This window comes from Oncorhynchus masou, chromosome 30 (assembly GCF_036934945.1).
Source record: "Oncorhynchus masou masou isolate Uvic2021 chromosome 30, UVic_Omas_1.1, whole genome shotgun sequence".
Taxonomy (NCBI): Eukaryota; Metazoa; Chordata; class Actinopteri; order Salmoniformes; family Salmonidae; genus Oncorhynchus; species Oncorhynchus masou.
Window position 1 is genome coordinate 22,120,906 of NC_088241.1, and position 20,368 is coordinate 22,141,273.

At 42.6% G+C, this 20,368-nt stretch overlaps 1 protein-coding gene across 1 annotated transcript in view; it reads right to left on the reverse strand.

The window, feature by feature from the left end:
* Nucleotides 1–17,885, reverse strand: part of LOC135522355 (DNA repair protein XRCC1-like) — a 30,106-nt gene extending 12,221 nt beyond the window's left edge. The window contains exons 1-10 of the mRNA XM_064948517.1: nucleotides 17,489–17,885; nucleotides 17,006–17,098; nucleotides 14,924–15,031; nucleotides 13,879–14,037; nucleotides 8,356–8,433; nucleotides 3,715–3,838; nucleotides 3,420–3,526; nucleotides 2,506–2,674; nucleotides 2,073–2,328; nucleotides 1,417–1,533 (exon numbers count right to left, since the gene is read on the reverse strand). Of these exons, the coding sequence (XP_064804589.1) occupies nucleotides 1,417–1,533; nucleotides 2,073–2,328; nucleotides 2,506–2,674; nucleotides 3,420–3,526; nucleotides 3,715–3,838; nucleotides 8,356–8,433; nucleotides 13,879–14,037; nucleotides 14,924–15,031; nucleotides 17,006–17,098; nucleotides 17,489–17,539 (1,262 nt within the window). The 5' untranslated portion in view covers nucleotides 17,540–17,885. The remainder of the gene's footprint in view (nucleotides 1–1,416; nucleotides 1,534–2,072; nucleotides 2,329–2,505; nucleotides 2,675–3,419; nucleotides 3,527–3,714; nucleotides 3,839–8,355; nucleotides 8,434–13,878; nucleotides 14,038–14,923; nucleotides 15,032–17,005; nucleotides 17,099–17,488) is intronic.
* Between the last annotated feature and the right edge of the window lie 2,483 nt (nucleotides 17,886–20,368).

Consider the following 20,368-nt stretch of genomic DNA (forward strand, 5'->3'; position numbering starts at 1 on the left):
GTTTCATGAGCTGAAATAAAAGATCCTCAAAAAATGTTCAGACCCACAAAAAGCTTGTCTCTCTCAAATGTTGTGCATTTGTTTACATCCCTGTTAATGAGCATTTCTCCTTTGCCAAGGTAATCCATCCACCTGGCAGGTGTGGTATATTAAGAAGTTGATTAAACATCATGATCATTACACAGGTGCACCAGTTGTGTCACACAACTACGCCAGCGCAGGACGTCCACATATGGCATCTTCACCTGCGAGATTGTCTGAGGGGGGTGCTGAGTTGTACTTATGTCTGTAATGAAGCACTTTTTGGGGATAAACTCATTCTGATTGGCTGGGCCTGGTTCCCAAGTGGGTGGGCCTAAGTCCGCCCAGGCACATCCATTGCTGCACTCCTGTCCAGTTGTGGAATCCATAGATTAGGGCCTAATGAATTTATTTTAATTGACAGATTTCCTTATATGAACTGTAACTCAGTAAAAGTATTTAAATTGTTGCATGTTTCGCTTATAAGCATTTTAAAATACACTTTTCTGTGTATTTGAGTAGTTTGAAATACACAGCCCAAAACAACAACTTTAAATATAAGTAGTTGTAAATGCATGTCAATACTTTCCAAAATTCAACTTGTATTTAAAAAACATTTTTTGTCTAAACATATCGTTCAAAACGTATTTGAAATTAGGTCTTTTTGATCTACAAATAGTATTTGAAACCAGGTCTCGAAACTACCCGTGGAAGCAGTGATTTCACCTCAGGCGACAGACGAGAAGTGAAGACCTTATGTGAAAGACATTTTCACTTTGAAGAAAGGTGCGGTAAGAAACCCTCAAATACCCTTTTCATATTATCTGAGGCCTTGCTTTGACTAACTCGAGATTCAGCCATATTCTTCAATACACAGTTTTACACAGAGTCCGCTTGTCGTGACAAAAATCATTAGTAGAAGTTGACTGAATACATCACAGCAGGCCTCAGCTCTTCAAGATAACATTCTTCAGTGAGCTGCATGGGTACAGGTAAAGTCTTGGCAATAGGTGCTTCTAAACACCATTAACTGCCAACTTCACTTAATTCACTGAATTCAAAGAAGCTTTCTGATAGAGAATGGGTGGCAATGAGTCAAATGACCCATTTATTTGAAGCAGACTTAACACAGTCTAACTTCCTCCCCTCTCTCTCTGCCACCCCCCCCATTCTGCCTCCCTCAGTCACCCCCTCGTTCTGCCTCCCACAGCCTCCGCCTCCCTCCCTCTCGTTCTGCCTCCCACAGTCTCCCCCTCCCTCGTTCTGCCTCCCACAGCCTCCGCCTCCCTCCCGTTCTGCCTCCCTCAGTCTCCCCCTCCCTCCCCCTCATTCTGCCACCCACAGTCCCCCCCTCCCCTGTTCTGCCTCCCACAGCCTCCCCCTCCCTCCCCTTACCGTTTGAAGGAGATCTTCTGCTTCCTCTTGTGACAGTCCAGCACCCACTCCTTCCGGACGATGACGCCCCCTGCTGACTTCACCTGGCTGTACTTGGGGGTGTTGGAGAAGGCACAGCTGGATAAAGCAGATGATAAACCCTTGGTTAGCACAGCTGCGTCCCAGATGGCATTCTATATCGTGCACTACTTTCGACGGGGGTCCAAAGTGACCATGGCTACATCCAAAATATGGCACACTATTCCCTGTATAGTGCAATACATAGGGTGCCATATGGGATGCAGGCACAGGAAGGAAGCCAGGGACAGCCCACTGCTACTATGGCAGAGTGTGATTAGGGTGATATGGTCTGCTTTGCTTTGCATGCTGTTATCGTGATACTCCTCTAGTTACACTAGTCTTGGTTGTATATGAGATGGAGAATATACTTGATAATATTACTCCTAAAAACATTACTACCGCTATAATACTAGCCCCATTGTTGGTTGTACTCCACACAATTCTTTTTGACCTGTTTCCAATATGTTCTTACCTCACTCTATTACCATTTTCATGCATCTTTAAATTATCAATAAGATTTCAGATTACAATGAGAACCCAACTTAAGAGTACTTCCCAAACTACTACCTCCCAGTATCTCCATCTCCTCCACTCACATGAGGTGCGTGGCGTCAGGGGTCCAGTCAGAGCGGTATTTGGCCCCCATGGCCAGGGCCTTGTCCCTCAGGTCCCCCCGAAAGGGGTTCTGGAAGCCACTCAGCACAAACACCACCCCCTCCATGATCTTGTTGAGGGGAACGGTGGCCTCGGAAGAGCTGGACTGGGCTTTGGAGGGTTTGGCTCTGGGCTTGGCTTGTGGTTTGGACAGGCTCTCCTTCTTCTTGGTGTCTGGGGTTTTCTGGGCAGGGGAGACTGGGGTGAAAAGAATGACAGAGATGAGGAGAGGGGAAAATAAGAATATATAACAATCAGGGTATTTGCATCGATTTATTAAACTTACTTTATTCACACAAGCATAGGTGAAAAATGTGTAGAGTGAGTCAGTGAGTGGCTGGCTGGATAGCTGACTGACTTGCAGGGTGTCTTTACCTTTGGCAGCGATGGGGCTGGGAGTACTGGCTGTGCTGGGTTTGGCCTTGGGTTTGGGGGTGGTAGTGCCCCGTTCAGGAGAGCCCATAGGGCTGGGTTTCTTTGAGGGGGGCGGGGCGAGGGCAGTCTGACGCTCTTTAGTGAACTCAAACTTCCTCTTCACTGCTGCCTAGGAAAAAGGAGAGGATGGATAAAGCAATTTGTCCTTACGGTAAAACCATGAGAAAAATACGTACTCAAAGAGAACACTCACTTTTCAATTAAGAAAACAAGAAATTTAGAATGACAACGGCTTATAATTTCTATAAGTGGGATAACTGACAGAAATTAGCAGAGAAAACAAACAAGCAAACAAATCGCAGGTCCTAATTATGTTTACACTTATGTAAATTAATGTCTTGAAAGAATGTTCCATCTCTGAGCCTCTGGAAAAAAGGACCACAAGCAAACATATGCCTCAATACCGTCATCTCTTTTCACTATCGATGATTTACAATGTTTACATTAAATCTATACTACATTAGCTACAAGGGCGCAGTCTACCGAACACAGCTGCAGGACTAAAAAACAATCACCGTGTACCTCTTTTTAAAGAAATCAATATGGTATCTGCCTCTCAAATGGCACCCTATTCCCTATATTGTGCACTACTTTTGACCAAGGCCCATAAGGCGCTTGGCAAAACTAGTGCACTATATAGGAATAGAATAAGGTGCCATTTGGGACATAACTAGTATCATAGCCTGGAGATTCAGGTCAGTTCGCACTAGCCTGGAAGGACTTAATGAATGATTCACCATCAGTTCTGGTCTTAGAGAAGCCAATGATGCATCACTATGGGCTCTGATCAAAAGTAGTGCACTATATAGGGATTACGGTGCCATTTGGGATGCAGTTCAAGCCTTGGTCCTTACCTGTGGTGGGGGAGAGTTGGAGGACGGTGGGGCTGAGGAGTGGCCAGACCCTGATCCAGACTGCAGGGCGGCAGCTGCATAGCTGAGCTTCTCAGTCTGTGGCGAAACTGTGGGGGGAGAAGAGGTGACAAGACAGAGAAAGAAGTTGGGAAATATTGTTTCACATTTCTCACCCCACCAGCAGACCCTATGGTGCTTTTCGCTCACTCAATCACATCACATCAATGCGCACTAATAAACATGCAATCTGAAATTAGCTGTAACTAGGCCTTTAGCTTGAGTACAGTAGTAGTACCCTTGAGCGCTGGGCTGGCTTTGGAGGTGCTCTCTCTGTTGAAGAAGAGGCTGCCTGGCTGTAGACTGGGGCAAGCCGAGGGGGACTCATCCTTCAGCCGAAACTGGCCCAGCTTGGTCAACTTCTGTCAGGGGGCAAGAAAGACAGTGTTGTGAGAGAGTCTGATCAGTCAGTCATGTTAGGAAAGCACAGGACAGTGCACATAAATATCATTTTTGATGGTATAAATTCCAGGTCACTCAAAATCAAAGAAGGTTCCACAGCCTAGCCCATCTGCTGTGTGGATCCAGCATTATGCATAAATCCCAAATGAATGGGAAAGACAAGCACCATCTAATAAAGAAATAAAACAGTACCCAGTAATTTGCTGTTGAAGCATATTACTGGATCTGTGCAACAGATGGTGGCATATGGACTTACAGTGCAATCAGACTTTAATCTAATCAGACCTTAAAAATCAGCCTTAATCTAAAATTGATTTTTTGAATTGTATTCCTCAATCTATAAACAATACCTCATAATGACAAAACGAAAAACAGATTTTTGGATTTTTTTGCAGATATATTAAAAATAAAAACAGAAATACCTTATTTACATAAGTATTCAGACCCTTTGCTATGAGACTTGAAATTGAGCTCAGGTGCATCCTGTTTCCATTGTGATCATCCTTGAGATTTTTCCACAACTTGCAGTCCAACAGTGGTAAATTCAATTGATTGGACATGATTTGGTAAAGCACGCACCTAGTCTATATAGGTGTGTGCATGTCAGAGCAAAAACCAAGCCATGAGGTCAAAGGAATTGCCCGTAGAGCTCCGAGACAGGATTGTGTCAGGATTGTGTCTGCAGCATTAAAGGTCCCCAAGAACACAGTGGCCTCCATCATTCTTAAACAAAATTAGGTTGGAACCACCAAGACTTTTCCTGGGCTGGCTGCAGGGCCAAACTGATAATTTGGGGGAGAAGGGCCTTGGTCAGGGAGATGACCAAGAACCCAATGTTCACTCTGACCGAGCTCCAGATTTCCTCTGTGGAGATGATAGAACCTTCCAGATGGACAACCATCTCTTCAGCACTCCACCAATCAAGCCTTTATGGTAGAGCGTCCAGACGGAAGCCACTCCTCAGTAAAAGGCACAACAGCCTGCTTGGAGTTCGATTTAAAAAAAGAGACACCTAAAGGACTCACAAACCATGAGAAACAAGATTCCCTCGTCTGATGAAACCAAGATTGAACTCTTTGGCCTGAATGCCAAGCATTACATCTGGAGGAAACCTGGCACCATCCCTACAGTGAAGCATTGTGAACAGGTCCCAGACGTGCTCAATGGGATTGAGATCCGGGCTCTTCGCTGGCCATGGCAGAACACTGACATTCCTGTCTTGCAGGAAATCACGCACAGAACGAGGAGTATGGCTGGTGGCATTGTCATGCTGGAGGGTCATGTCAGGATGAGCCTGCAGGAAGGGTACCACATGAGGGAGGAGGATGTCTTCCCTGTAACGCACAGCTTTGAGATTGCCTGCAATGACAACAAGCTCAGTCCGATGATGCTGTGACACACTGCCCCAGACCATGACGGACACTCTACCTCCAAATCGATCCCGCTCCAGAGTACAGGCCTCGGTGTAACACTCATTCCTTCGACGATAAATGCATATCCGACCATCACCCCTGGTGAGACAAAACCGCGACCTGTCAGTGAAGAGCACTTTGGCCAGTCCTGTCTGGTCCAGCGATGGTGGGTTTGTGCCCATAGGCAACGTTGTTGCCGGTGATGTCTGGTGAGGACCTGCCTTACAACAAGCCTAATAGCCTTCAGTCCAGCCTCTCTCAGCCTATTGCGGACAGTCTGAGCACTGATGGAGGGATTGTGCGTTCCTGGTGTAACTCGGGCAGTTGTTGTTGCCATCCTGTACCTGTCCCGCAGGTGTGATGTTCGGATGTACCGATCCTGTGCAGGTATTGTTACACGTGGTCTGCCACTGCGAGGACGATCAGCTGTCCGTCCGTTCTCCCTGTAGCGCTGTCTTAGGCGTCTCACAGTACAGACATTGCAATTTATTGCCCTGGCCACATCTGCAGTCCTCATGCCTCCTTGCAACATGCCTAAGGCACGTTCACGCAGATGAGCAAGGATCCTGGGCATCTTTCTTTTGGTGTTTTTCAGAGTCAGCAGAAAGGCCTCTTTAGTGGCCTAAGTTTTCAAAACTGTAGCCTTAATTGCCTACTGTCTGTAAGCTGTAATGACCGTAACGACCATAACGACCATTCCACAAAGCTGTAACGACCGTTCCACAGGTGCATGTTGATGAATTGTTTATGGTTCATTGAATGGGGAAACAGTGGGAAACAGTGTTTAAACCCTTTACAATGAAGATCCATGAAGTTATTATTTGGATTTTTATTATTTGGATTTTTACAAATTATCTTTGAAAGACAGGGTCCTGAAACAGGGACGTTTCTTTTTTTGCTGAGTTTAGTTATATACTGAATAAGTCTATTGAGACTTGGTCTCAGTGGAGAGTGGGTGTCGTGGCAGAATCAGAAGTATTTAGGTAACATTGATAAATAAGTATGCTTCTGTGGGTAAAGTTACTTGTGCCCCAGAGAGGGGAGAGGTCAGGCTTGTCTTCTTATGGGAATGTGTCTAACTATTGTGTGTCCCCTCTGAGGTTGCCCTTATCTTGATCTACACTGCTCAAAAAAATAAAGGGAACACTTAAACAACACAATGTAACTCCAAGTCAATCACACTTCTGTGAAATCAAACTGTCCAAAGCAACACTGATTGACAATAAATTTCACATGCTGTTGTGCAAATGGAATAGACAGGTGGAAATTATAGGCAATTAGCAAGACACCCCCAATAAAGGAGTGGTTCTGCAGATGGTGACCACAGACCACTTCTCAGTTCCTATGCTTCCTGGCTGATGTTTTGGTCACTTTTGAATGCTGGCGGTGCTTTCACTCTCACAGCAGGAGACGGAGTCTACAACCCACACAAGTGGCTCAGGTAGTGCAGCTTATCCAGGATGGCACATCAATGCGAGCTGTATGAGGGCAACAACCCAGCAGCAGGAGCGCTACCTCCGCCTTTGCGCAAGGAGGAGCACTGCCAGAGCCCTGACAAAAGGACCTTCAGCAGGCCACAAATGTGCATGTGTCTGCTCAAACGGTCAGAAACAGACTTCATGAGGGTGGTATGAGGGCCCGACGTCCACAGGTGGGGGTTATGCTTACAGCCCAACACCGTGCAGGACGTTTGGCATTTGCCAGAGAACACAAAGACTGGCAAATTCGCCACTGGCGCCCTTTGCTCTTCACAGATGAAAGCAGGTTCATACTGAGCACATGTGATAGACGTGACAGTCTGGAGACGCCATGGAGAATGTTCTGCTGCCTGTAACATCCTCCAGCATGACCGGTTTGGCGGTGGGTCAGTCATGGTGTGGGGTGGCATTTCTTTGCGGGGCCGCACAGCCCTCCATGTGCTCGCCAGAGGTAGCCTGACTGCCATTAGGTAACGAGATGAGATCCTCAGACCCCTTGTGAGACCATATGCTGGTGCGGTTGGCCCTGGGTTCCTCCTAATGCAAGACAATGCCAGACCTCATGTGGCTGGAGTGTGTCAGCAGTTCCTGCAAGAGGAAGGCATTGATGCTATGGATTGGCCCGCCCGTTCCCCAGACCTGAATCCAATTGAGCACATCTGAGACATCATGTCTCGCTCCATCCACCACCTTAGTCCAGGTCTGGGAGGAGATCCCTCAAGAGACCATCTGCCACATCATCAGGAGCATGCCCAGGCATTGTAGGGGTCATACAGGCACGTGGAGGCCACACACACTACTGAGTCTCATTTTGACTTGTTTTAAAGACATTACATCAAAGTTGGATCAGCCTGTAGTGTGGTTTTCCACTTTAATTATGAGTGTGACTCCAAATCCAGACCTCCATGGGTTGATAAATTTGATTTCCATTGATTATTTTTGTGTGATTTTGTTGTCAGCACATTCAACTATGTAAAGAAAAAAGTATTTAATAAGAATATTTCATTCATTCAGATCTAGGATGTGTTATTTTAGTGTTCCCTTTATTTTTTTGAGCAGTGTAGTATATGACCTAAAAGGCTCACTGTCTTTTCTTATCTTGTCCAGGAGGAAGTGTATTTGAGATGGGAGTATCTGGAATTGACAATTGATATATGCCATTGGATGAGGTAATGTTTTGGTCCTAAGTGGTACCAAGAACGAGATAAGAACTTCCTTTAGGAGACCAAACTGAACGATCATTTATAGCTAATGCTATCTGGCTATGGGATACTCCTCTTTCAAGTAAAATGTTCTTTGTGAACTGTTCCTGAGATCTGTGTTTTGTCATGTGAGTTGAGATGGGTGTGTCTTGGCTATAAATGATACTATGAACTGTTTTGTAAGCACTCAGAGAATTCATTTATAGACACTGAATTGATCCGAGAGTCACAGGGCTATGGTGAAGCTCATATATAATTAAATATGGACTTTATAATATAATCTGACTTGTGTGTGGTTTGCTCTCTCAATGTTTAGTAATACAGGAAATTACCACGACATTGGCTATGTAGAAGAAGGTTCAAGATTGCGGCTAGCTTCTCTTACCGGTGTTGTTGAGGTTGGTGGATCACTTTTGTCTGGTGGTGAATGGAACTTCACGAAGGCCACTCCGTATGCTATGTTCTGAGGGTGGAAAATGCCATTTGTCGTCATGTCGCTCCAACCTGAATCATTTTCATAAGTGTATACAATAGGAACTGTGCTGAGACTAGGGCTGTGACAGTAACTGAATAACTGTGTAGCTGACTGTTATGGATGAAGTCTGTCATCGACATTCATTTTTAGGATTTATAAAATGTTTTATTAACTTAATTTTCATGCAGATAAACTTTACCTAATAGCAGGAGTGTTCACTAATGATTCTAAGCAAATATTTTGCTAACGTTGTCAACTAAATGTTCTTCATCTCCTCTTTCCAACTGTCCTTTGATGTTTGAGCAGCTAATCCAGAGAATAGCGGGGGTGTAGAGCGCTATAGGCTATGGCACTTCAGTAAAAAAGCTTTGATGTGTTGACTTTCTTTTATACAATGCATGTTTTCATTGCTTGCTAGTAAATAAATAAATTGTTATTTAAAAAAACAAAAAGTTGGAGGTGTCTGACTATTCATTAATTATTCAACAGCGGTCGACAAGGTTGTTCTGGCTCCGAGGCATATAATGCACTCATGTGTCAAATGGACAATGCGCTAATCCTCTCCAACCTGATATGGTATAACTTCATATGTAATCTTTCCTTAATTTATAGACTAATCAATGCTGATCAGGCCCGTTCCTGGCCGATATGCTGCCCTAGGAGACGGAAAAAATTGCTGCCCCCCTACCCCACCAAAGTAGAATAGTAACCTGGGCAATATATACACACAGTGTCGTCCGAAATGCACTTTTATGAATACCCATGTAGTAGCCTTCCATTTTTAAAACAAGCAATTTACCGTCAAACCCTGTCATTGTTACATTCATCTCTGTTAATGCATCTACTAATCACAGTAATTTACCATTCACATTCCCAGAATAGAAATGTTTACGGAGATCACAACTTGCTACACTTGTGAGAAATACGTTTTTGGTTTATTTCATACGATCACATACACTCTCCATCTGAGAAATGAGCATGCGTCTGGTTTCTGTCCTGTTAATGTTGACGGAGCAAGCACACCTGAGCACTGATAGAAAAACACTACATGACCAAAAGTATGTGGACACCTTTTCATTGAACATCTCATTCCAAAATCATTGGCATTAATATGTAGTCGGTCCCCCCTTTGCTGCTACAACAACCTCCACTCTTCTGGGAAGGCTTTCCATTAGATGTTGGAACATTGCTGCGGGGACTTGTTTCCATTCAGCCACAAGAGCATTAGTGAGGTCGGGCGACTAGGCCTGGCTCGCAGTCGGCGTTCCAATTTATCCCAAAGGTGTTCGATGGGGTTGAGGTCGGGGCTTTGTGCAGGCCAGTCAAGTTATTCCACATAAATCTCGACAAAGCATCTCTGTATGGACCTCGCTTTGAGCACAGTGGCATTGCCATGATGAAACAGGAAAGGGCCTGACCCAAACTGTTGAAACAAAGTTGGATGCACAGAATCGTCTAGAATGTCGTATGCTGTAGCATTAAGATTTCCCTTCACTGGAACTAAAAGAGCCTAGCCCGAACCATGAAAAAGAGCCCCAGACCATTATTCCTCCTCCACCAAACTTTACAGATGGCACTATGCATTGGGGCAGGTAGCGTTCAACTGGCATCCGCCAAACCCAGATTCGTCCGTCGGACTACCAGATGGTGAAGCTTGATTCATCACTCCAGAGAACGCGTTTCTCCTGCTCTAAAGTTCAATGGTGGCGAGCTTTACACCACTCCAGCCGATGCTTGGCAATACACATGGTGATCATAGGCTTGTGTGTGGCTGCTCGGCCATGGAAACCCATTTCATGACGCCCCTGACGAATAGTTATTGTGCTGACATTGCTTCCAGAGGCAGTTTTTAACTCGCAAGTGAGTGTGTCAGCGCTCGTGGTCCTGTTCTGAGAGCTTGTGTTGGCCTACCACTTCGTGGCTGAGCCGTTGTCGTTTGAGAAATCTTTCCAACACTCTCCCTCTCGATAATCAGCTTTGTTGATAAATAGGCTGTTGTGTGTATTTGTTTCTATTTTAAGGATTGTCAATTTAATCTTCATATTATAGGATAGCTGTCCCCTTCATACTTCCCTTCATTCACTAGACAGGTAGCCTAATGTTTAGAGCGTTGGACTAGTAACCGAAAGGTTGCAAGATCAAATCCCCGAGCTGACAAGGTAAAAACCTGTCGTTCTGCCCCTGAACAAGGCAGTTAACTCACTGTTCCTAGGCAGTCATTGAAAATAAGAACTTTTTCTTAACTGGCTTGCCTAGTTAAATAAAAGTAAATTAATAAATATTATAGCCTCGGAAAGCCTAAGATAGGCCAAGGTTATTTTTATACGTTTTAAGTAAAGGAGAAATATTGTCTTGTGTCTGACATACACTGGTGGCTTTGAGTGACAGGTGCTTTTATGGGGGGAGGAACCACAGAATGAGTCATAACACCCTTGAAACCTAGCGGTCAAACAGGGAAATGGTTCCAATCGTTTTTCCAACATTCATTTTAGAAACACTTCAAATAAGTGTTTTGTGTAGACTTACCCTGGCTTGACGTTTTGATTAGAGGTCGACCGATTATGATTTTTCAACGCCGATACCGATACTGATTATTAGAGGACCAAAAAAGCCGATACCGATTAATCGGCTGATTATTTTTACAATTTTTTATTTGTAATAATGACAATTACAACAATATTGAATTAACACTTTAACTTAATATAAAACATCAATAAAATCAATTTAGCCTCAAATAAATAATGAAACATGTTCAATTTGGTTTAAATAATGCAAATACAAAGTGTTGGAGAAGAAAGTAATATGTGCCATGTAAAATATGTGCCATGTAGAAAAGCTAACGTTTAAGTTCCTTGCTCAGAACATGAGAACATATGAAAGTTGGTGGTTCCTTTTAACATGAGACTTCAATATTCCAAGGTAAGAGGTTTTAGGTTGTAGTTAATATAGTATTTATAGGACTATCTCTCTCTATACCATTTGTATTTCATATACCTTTGACTATTGGATGTTCTTATAGTATTGCCAGTGTAACAGTATAGCTTCCGTCCCCCTCCTCGCCCCTACCTGGGCTCGAAGCAGGAACACATCGACAACAGCCACACTCGAAGCATTGTTACCCATCGCCCCACAAAAGTCGCGGCCCTTGCAGCGCAAGGGGAATAACTACTCCAAATCTAAAAGCGAGTGACGTTTGAAACAGTATTAGCGCACACCCAGCTAACTAGCTAGCCATTTCACATTGGTTACACCAGCCATTAGGCTGATAGGCTTGAAGTCATAAACAGCTTGCGAACAGCTGCTGGCAAAACGCACGAAAGTGCTGTTTGAATGAATGATTACGGGCCTGCTGCTGCTCAGTCAGACTGCTCTATCAAATCAGACATAATTATAACATAATAACACACAGAAATACGAGCCTTTGGTCATTAATATGATCGAATCCGGAAACTATCATTTCGAAAACAAAACGTTTATTATTTCAGTGGAATACGGAACCGGTCGGTATTTTATCTAACGGGTGGCATCCCTAAGTCTAAATATTCTTGTTACATTGCACAACCTTCAATGTATGTCATAATTACATACAATTCTGGCAAATTAGTTTGCAATGAGCCAGGCAGCCCAAACTGTTGCATATACCCTGACTCTGCGTGCAATGAATGCAAGAGAAATGACAATTTCACCTGGTTAATATTGCCTGCTAAACTGGATTTGTAGTTATAACTAGTGATTATGATTGATTGTTTTTTATAAGATAAGTTTAATGCAAGCTAGCAAATTTACCTTGGCTTCTACTGCGTTCGCGTAACAGGCAGGCTACTCGTGGAGTGCAATGGTTAGAGCGTTGGACTAGTTAACTGTGCGGTTGCAAGATTGGAACCCTGAGCTGACAAGGTGAAAATCTGTCGTTCTGCCCCTGAACAAGGCAGTTAACCCACAGTTCCAAGGCAGTCATTGAAAATAACAATGTGTTCTTAACTGACTTGCCTAGTTAAATAAAACGTATAAAAATAAATAATAAATAAAACATTTAAATAAATCGGAAATCGACGCCCAAAAATACCGATTTCCGATTGTTATGAAAACTTGAAATCGGCCATTCCGATTAATCGGTCGACCTCTAGTTTTGATAACCGTGTAAATCGCTCTAGGACAAGGTGACTTATCAATATATTTGACAGTACTTCCCCCACTAAAAATGAAACACTAATTAGCTGCTAATGTGGCTGTCATAAAGAACTACAAATGCCATGATGATCTGGACGAGACTGACGAATTGAGGCAAAGGTAAGAATCTCTGGATTAACTATATAATGTTAGCTAAATGTAGCAATGAATCAATTGGCTACATTTCTCAAAAAATTGTCAATTCTATGAACTGTCTTGTACAAGTTTAAAATTAACACAATAACTGTTAGCAAATGTGTCAGCTAGAGATGACATGTAAGAGATTGCAGGGATTGGTAGTATAACATAACGTCAATTTTGAAATTAGAGAGTAAATAGAGCGGAATATTGGAAAAAGTCAGAGAGAGATTTACATGGTTATCAAAACGTCACGCAAGGGTAAGCCTACACGAAACACAGCCCCTATTTTAAGTGTTTATAAAAAACCCTATTGGGGAAATGAATGGTGGAAAAACGATTGGAACAATTTCCCTGTTTGACCAAGTTTTTATGGGTATTATGGACACCGCCCCTGGGGGGGGGTTCTATAGGGCTATATGACCACTCAGAAAATGTCCTAAAGCAGCCTGTCTGGACTCCATTACTTTAATAAAATCAAACACTCCTGTCATGATGTAATCTTGTCAAGGCCTATTTCAGTAGCTTATGCTACATTATTTCTCTCATTACAGCGTCCTCTTTTTGAAGAACATATGCCAATGCCATCGAATGACAGCAGCACGGATTGTGACGTTATGCGACTATTTTAGGGGAAAGTGGTAGAAAACCCACCAGACTTAATTTCAATGATTTTGTGTTGAAATAGGATCTGTATAGAATTTATTATATGCAAGAACAACCAACAGCAAGAAAAACCAACAGAAAAGGACATACATCTTTATTTTGACTCCGTTAATAAGTAATAACCTGAATAATAACAACGAAAACCCATGATAATAATGAAGTGTAATGGCTTTTTTCAAGAAGCAGACCCCCCTTATGCCAGTGACCTTGGCCTGGCCAATTACCGTAACCTCAAATTCAATGATGTCAAAATCCTAGCTGAGACACTGAATGTAAGACATGCCAAAGGAAAACAAAAATGGACGTTTCTTATTGGACAAGTGTTGTTAGTCCCACCCTGTTTCAGTCTGTTTGCTGCCTAATGAATACGACCCTGGTTTACATTGATTTAGGTGGCATCACATAGACACACAATGCTCTCTGTCCACTAATGTTCGCTTTTAGTGCTGTGCAGCTCACCTTGTTGTACGGCTGGCTACACACAATCTTCACGCGGTCCCATTTCTCCTGGGCATGAGCCTTCACCAGCTGGTTAGGGCCAAAGAAGCGCACGCGGTTGATGTTGGTGCCGTTACGGCTCTCCATGGGGGACATGAAGGAGGACGTGGCCAGCAAAACCTGGGAGAGACAGTGAGAAGTTCTCTTAGGAATTAAGCAGCACACTATACCTGATGGTAGTAAAGCCACAACTACCGGAATTTCCGGACTATAAGCCGCTACTTTTTTACCACGCGTTGAACCTCGCGGTTTATACAATGACGCGGCTAATTTATGGATTTTTCCCGCTTTCACAAAATTCATGCCGGCAAAAAACTGAGCACCGTCACATAATGTGACATAAATCGAGAGCGCTCAAACTTCCCATCATTCTTATTATGGTAGTCATTTTGTCACCCTCATCATGGCAAAGACACGAAGAAATGCATATGATGCAGCTTTCAAGTTGAAGGCGATCGATCTGGCTGTTGGAAAAGGAAATAGAGCTGCTGACAGCGTGGAGCATTGTCAAAAAATCCACTATCATCAACGGGTTTCAAAAGGCTGGACTGCTGCGTGTTGAAGAGGGCAGCGATCCAACATCGGATGAAGGAATTCTGAGGCTATTCAACTCCGACACCGAAGGAGATGACTTCAGTGGATTCAGTACACAGGAGGAGGAAGATAGTGACCAATGACTTTCTTGGTAGGCTACTGTTTAATTTTTGTTACAAGCCGTGTTTCGTTTAAAGGCTGTGTAAAGTTCATTTGTTTCAATGTACCGGTAGGCACCTGTGGCTTATAGACATGTGCGGCTTATTTATGTACAAAATACATATTTTTTAATGATTCTGTGGGTGCAGTTTATATTCAGGTGCGCAATTACAGTATGCATTACATTATGCATTACAGTATGCATTGTCCATAATAAAGAGGCAGAGACTAGTACCTTCACTCAGTGCATTCGGTGTGGTAGATATCAGCCAGGTATACAGGTACTACAATATACAGTAAGGGGGTGGCATACCTCATAGTCCTGGTCTTTGACAGAGGTTGAGTGTCCCACCAGCACCTCGATAAAAGCAGACCCTTCATTTCCTATGTCTATGCTGTACACCTGCTCTTCTTTCTCAAACTGAAACGATGGGGGAAAGAGCATTACCGTATTTAGTACAAACTAGGGAAAAAAACAAACAGGGCAATACAGTGTTACAATACATACAGTGCCTTCAGAAAAGTATTCAAAATAGATTATATAGATGTATTTCACATCCAACTACACACAATAACGCATAATGACAGAGTGAAAACATGATTTTAGAAATGTTTTCTAATTAAATACAGAAATATCTAATTTTCAATTAGATAATTAGTAATTTGTCATTCCTATTGGAATCAATCTTTAGGGAGTAGGGATGTGACAATTGGAAATGTTTTCTTGTCAGTGAACAGACATTTTTTATTGGTTTCCATTAAAACTATAAGAAACATTCCTCTAATTCCAAGTGAATTCACAATGTAGATGGTCTACATCGTGCTTCCTGCGGAGAGAAATTTGTATCGCTACTGCTGCTCTTGCTTTTCACGTGTCGCATGTTGCTCGTTTTTGTCGTCCAATCACAAGTCATCATACCGGCACTAGGCTAAAGTCAGAGCTGGAACCTCCATGTGGCAAGTTGTTAGCCACTGGGCTATCGAGTAGCGCAGCGGCCTAAAGCTCTGCGTCTCAGTGCTTGAGGTGTCTCTAAAGACACCCTGGTTGGAATCCAGGCTGTATCACAACTGGACATGATTGGGAGTCCTATAGGGTGGCGCACAATTGGCCCAGCATCGTCAGGTGTAGGCTGTAATTGTAAATAAGAATTTGTTCTTAACTGACTTGCCAAGTTAATGGTAAAAAAAAAATATATATATATATATATGGGAGAATTAAGATTACAGAAAAATAAGTTAAATGAAGGACAGGCTACAACACCAAGATCCAACAGGTAGGCTTCTACATAATAATATGAATTGTTACTGTAAGATTGAGAAGGGGAGAAAGTGTATAGTTAAAGTTAAATAGTTTCAATTAGCCTAGCTAACATTAGCTAGCTAGCTTGCTTAACTAGCTTCCCTTGGTTTGATGCAGTCAATACAGGTACTATGTAATCCAGGGCTATCCAAAACTGTTCCTGGAGAGCTACTGTCCTGTAGGTTTTCGCTCTAACTATAATCTAGAGCACCTGATTATAATAATTATCTGGTTGATAAACCAAATCGGGTTAGATACAACTGGGGTTGGAGCGAAAACCTATAGGAGAGTAGCTCTCCAACTGGGGTTGAAGAGCACCTGATGTAATCAGATGAAATGATAAATAACTAGCAGTACGTGGTCTACCAGCACAAGTTGACATGGTCGCTATCCCCCATTTATTCAACTTATTTACTTATCCCCCATTTATTCTGCCATTTATTCAACTTTTACTTTCCCTTTATGATGACGGCAATCGGGACCTGTTAGTGATAGTTATTCAGTTAGGTTTTTTTCTCTTAAGGTTGAAAATCACAATTATTTTAAAAATGTTAACGTTTACTTACACCCCTAGTAGGGAAGATATTCAACAATTGATTATCTACAATCTGCATTCAGAATAACTGCTATGGTGAAGAACTCATCAAACAAGACTACCTAAAACATCTAAACTGGAACAACTATCTCAGTACGGGTGCAATAAGTCCAACCACTTACAGATTGGAATATTTTAGGAAAATGCACATTATTTGTCTTAGATCAATTAATTAATGTGCATGCAGAAATATACAGGACATATTAAAACAAACTATTCAGAAAATCAACCCGCAACAAAGCATGCTGGGAAATATGATGGGCCAGTCCAAAGTATTTTTAATACAGAGAATTAACAGAAATTAACTCAGTTGAGTAAAGACACCTGTAAATCCCACTGGTGTTAACCCCACTAGAATCAACACTAAGATATAACACTCACAACACTTTTGACCTCAAAATCGAGAATTTAACACTCACAAATTTACTGTATGAATTGGAGTCAGTGAATTGTTACACAATCCCATGAAAACACAGAGCAGAGGAAAAGTAGCCTATTACCTGTATAATGACTGAGGTTTGTTTCTCCCCTGGCCTTGCTGCTTTCCATTTTCTGTATGTGTCTGAGCTCAGCAGGTTGTCAGCCTTGTGAGTCTGCAAGGAAACAACAAGAATAGCTAGGACCCCATGATCTTCAATTACCATCTGGTGTTGTCACCACTGGAAATGAGTGTTACTGTTTACATTCAAGAAAATACACTTTTTGACAACAAGAAATGACTGGGAAGTGTACTGTAGCTAGCTAGCTACTTCGAATGGGGCATGCAAATACTGCTCAGTATTATCACAATGATTTTGTTCTGGTGGGCTTAAAAAATAGCCATGGTCAGACTGTACTTATATACAGTAGAGGGCTAGACAGTCGACATTATCTCTCAATCAGACAGCAAGCAAACTTAGCTAGCTAACACGTTAGGAAGCTAGCAAGCGGGCTAACGAATACTGTATTAGCTAATGAGTCTAGATAGTAGTTGGACAACTTACATTGTCTTCGGTGCTGCAAGACACTACATGCTTGAGTTTTATCTCCGGCATTTTGCGCTAGTCACTTAACTTGTCAAAAAAGTGGTGCCGCTTTATTTGTGTTTTTTTCAGCTAATCAAAACCAAACCTCTACGCTTGCTAGCTAGTTAGCAATTGCCTGGGAAACAAACAATGGAACACGTTCATAGCTAGTTTATAGAAAGCAAAACGCCTCTAAATGCTCAATAGAAGTACCCTGTCTGACATTTATGTGTTTCATGCATTGTATTTGACTTCCCTGTGAATTTTATTCTAATGTACAGGCGGACAAAAACAGCAGAAACGTATTTGGAAGTTGAACCGTGCCCCCTGAATTTCACACCAAAATCCCTCTCAATTCATAACCTCTGATGAGACTTCCGGTTGATATTTTATTTAGCCAATCAAAACAGTTGACGCTTCTTCTTATTCTTCTTCGTGTGGTTTTACGGCCAACTTGAGGCTTTGTTGCTTATTTCTGCCTTTTAACAGTTCGAAAAGAGCATTGCACATTGTTCACAAAAAAGGGAAATGGGGAGAAAAGGAAATTGCACCACCATCTAAACTTATATATACAATATATACCACTATCCCCACAAACCCCACCACCCCTTCCCACTACTTTGGCCCCAACAGATACTACACTAGGCTGTCGGCATGGGTACCTGGACACATATGACACTTTCTGCACTAATTGCACCTTCGAAATGTCAACCTGTCTCAACCGCACAGGACATTTCTGATCCCAAGCAACATGGCCACACCCACAATTGAAACACTCCACTTTTCCCACTGAAACTACACACTCCTTTGTCCCATGCCTTTCTGCACACTTTTCATACAACAGAATCTCCCTCCTACATACTGTTGCAACATGACCATCAACCTGGCACCCGAAACACCATAGTGGGTTCTGAAACAACCAGCAAATAAGTTTTTGGGGGTCAGAGATTTTAGGCAGAAGAACTACAGGGGGGTTTGAGAAGAGGTTCTGAGGCAATGAAGCAAGTAGAGGATGGTGGGGAAAGGGGGAGGGAGACTGAGAGGATCACTGTGAGTAGTAGGCCAGTACAGAGTGACCAGAACAGTTTGTGCTTTAGTAAGGTTGGCTTCTTTGCATTTATTGCTATGGTCATTAATTGTACCGCACAGATGGAAAGGAAATCCCAGAAGATTGAATTGGTTGTAGTAGCAAAGCTCTTACGGGGTTATGTATGATAGTGTATATTGCAACCAGTATGTGGGTATACTCTGCCACTTATTGGATTGTATTTCATGTTGGTGGTAAAACAAAATATTATAAATTCTTAACAACATTAAAAGCACAGAAAAAAGCTTTATTTTGTCACATGAATATAGAACCAGAACATACATATGGAAGAATATGAAATAGCTTTTTACTGTAGTGAAGAATGGCTTTTGGTTTAGTAACCATCAATCCTCTTGAGTACAAGGTCAGGATGGGAGGTGAAGAGAGGCACATTTATATAAAACACATGCAAAAGTGATTGTTTAATAAGAGAAGTGTGTCCAACACCTTTATCATCATCACATCATACAATCATGTTCATCCCATCTAGAATATCATTATACAGACATTATACATGTAATGATGCAAAATGTACTGCATGAAATAGGTGAATATCATGTGTGGACCATTATCTTCATCAGCCACAAACTACAGTGGCTTGCGAAAGTATTCACCATCTTGGCATTTTTCCTATTTTGTTGCCTTACAACCTGGATGCCTTACAATTTTGGGGGGTTTGTATCATTTGATTTACACAACATTCCTACCACTTTGAAGATGCAAAATATATTATTTATATTGTGAAACAAACAAGAAATAAGACAAAAGAAAAACAGAAAACTTCTGCGTGCATTACTATTCCCCCCCCCCCCCCAAAAAAAAGTCAATACTTTGTAGAGACACCTTTTGCAGAAATGAAAGCTGCAAGTCTCTTAGGGTATGTCTCTATACACTTGGTAAATCTAGCCACTGGGACCTTTGCCCATTCTTCAAGGCAAAACTGCTCCAGCTCCTTCAAGTTGGATGGGTTCTGCTGATGTACAGCAATCTTTAAGTCATACCACAGATTCTCAATTGGATTGATGTCTGGGCTTTGACTAAGACATTCCAAGACATTTAAATGTTTCCCCTTAAACTGCTTTTTTTCTGGCCACTCTTCCATAAAGCCCAGCTCTGTGGAGTGTACGGCTTAAAGTTGTCCTATGGACAGATACTCCAAGCTCTTCTGTGGAGTTTTGCAGCTCTGCAGCTCCTAGACCTGGTCCCTCAGTTTTGGTGGGCAGCACTCTCTTGGCAGGTTTGTTGTGGTGCCATATTCTTTCCATTTTTTAATAATGGGTTGAATGATGCTCCATGGGATGTTCAAAGTTTTGGATATTTTTTTAATAACCCAACCCTAATCTGTACATCTCCACAACTTTGTCCCTGACCTGTTTGGAAAGCTCCTTGGTCTTCATAGTGCCGCTTGCTTGGTGGTGCCCCTTGCTTAGTGGTGTTGCAGACTCTGGGGCTCAGTAGACAATGGACCTGATCAGACAGCTCAGAGCCTCTGCTCTTTTCTGTCCATAAAAAAACAATTGGATTGGTGGAAGAGGCAGGGCAGGGCAGGGCAGGGCAGGGCAGGGCAGGGCAGGGCAGGGCAGGGCAGGGCAGGGCAGGGCAGGGCAGGGCAGGGAACACGGAAGGAGGGTGTGGTCAAGCAAGGCATCCCCCGAGGCTAGACTCTGGGGCCTTTCAGAACAAGTGTATATATACTGAGATCATGTGACTGATCATGTGACACATAGATTGCACACAGGTGGACTTTATTTAACTAATTATGTGACTTCTGA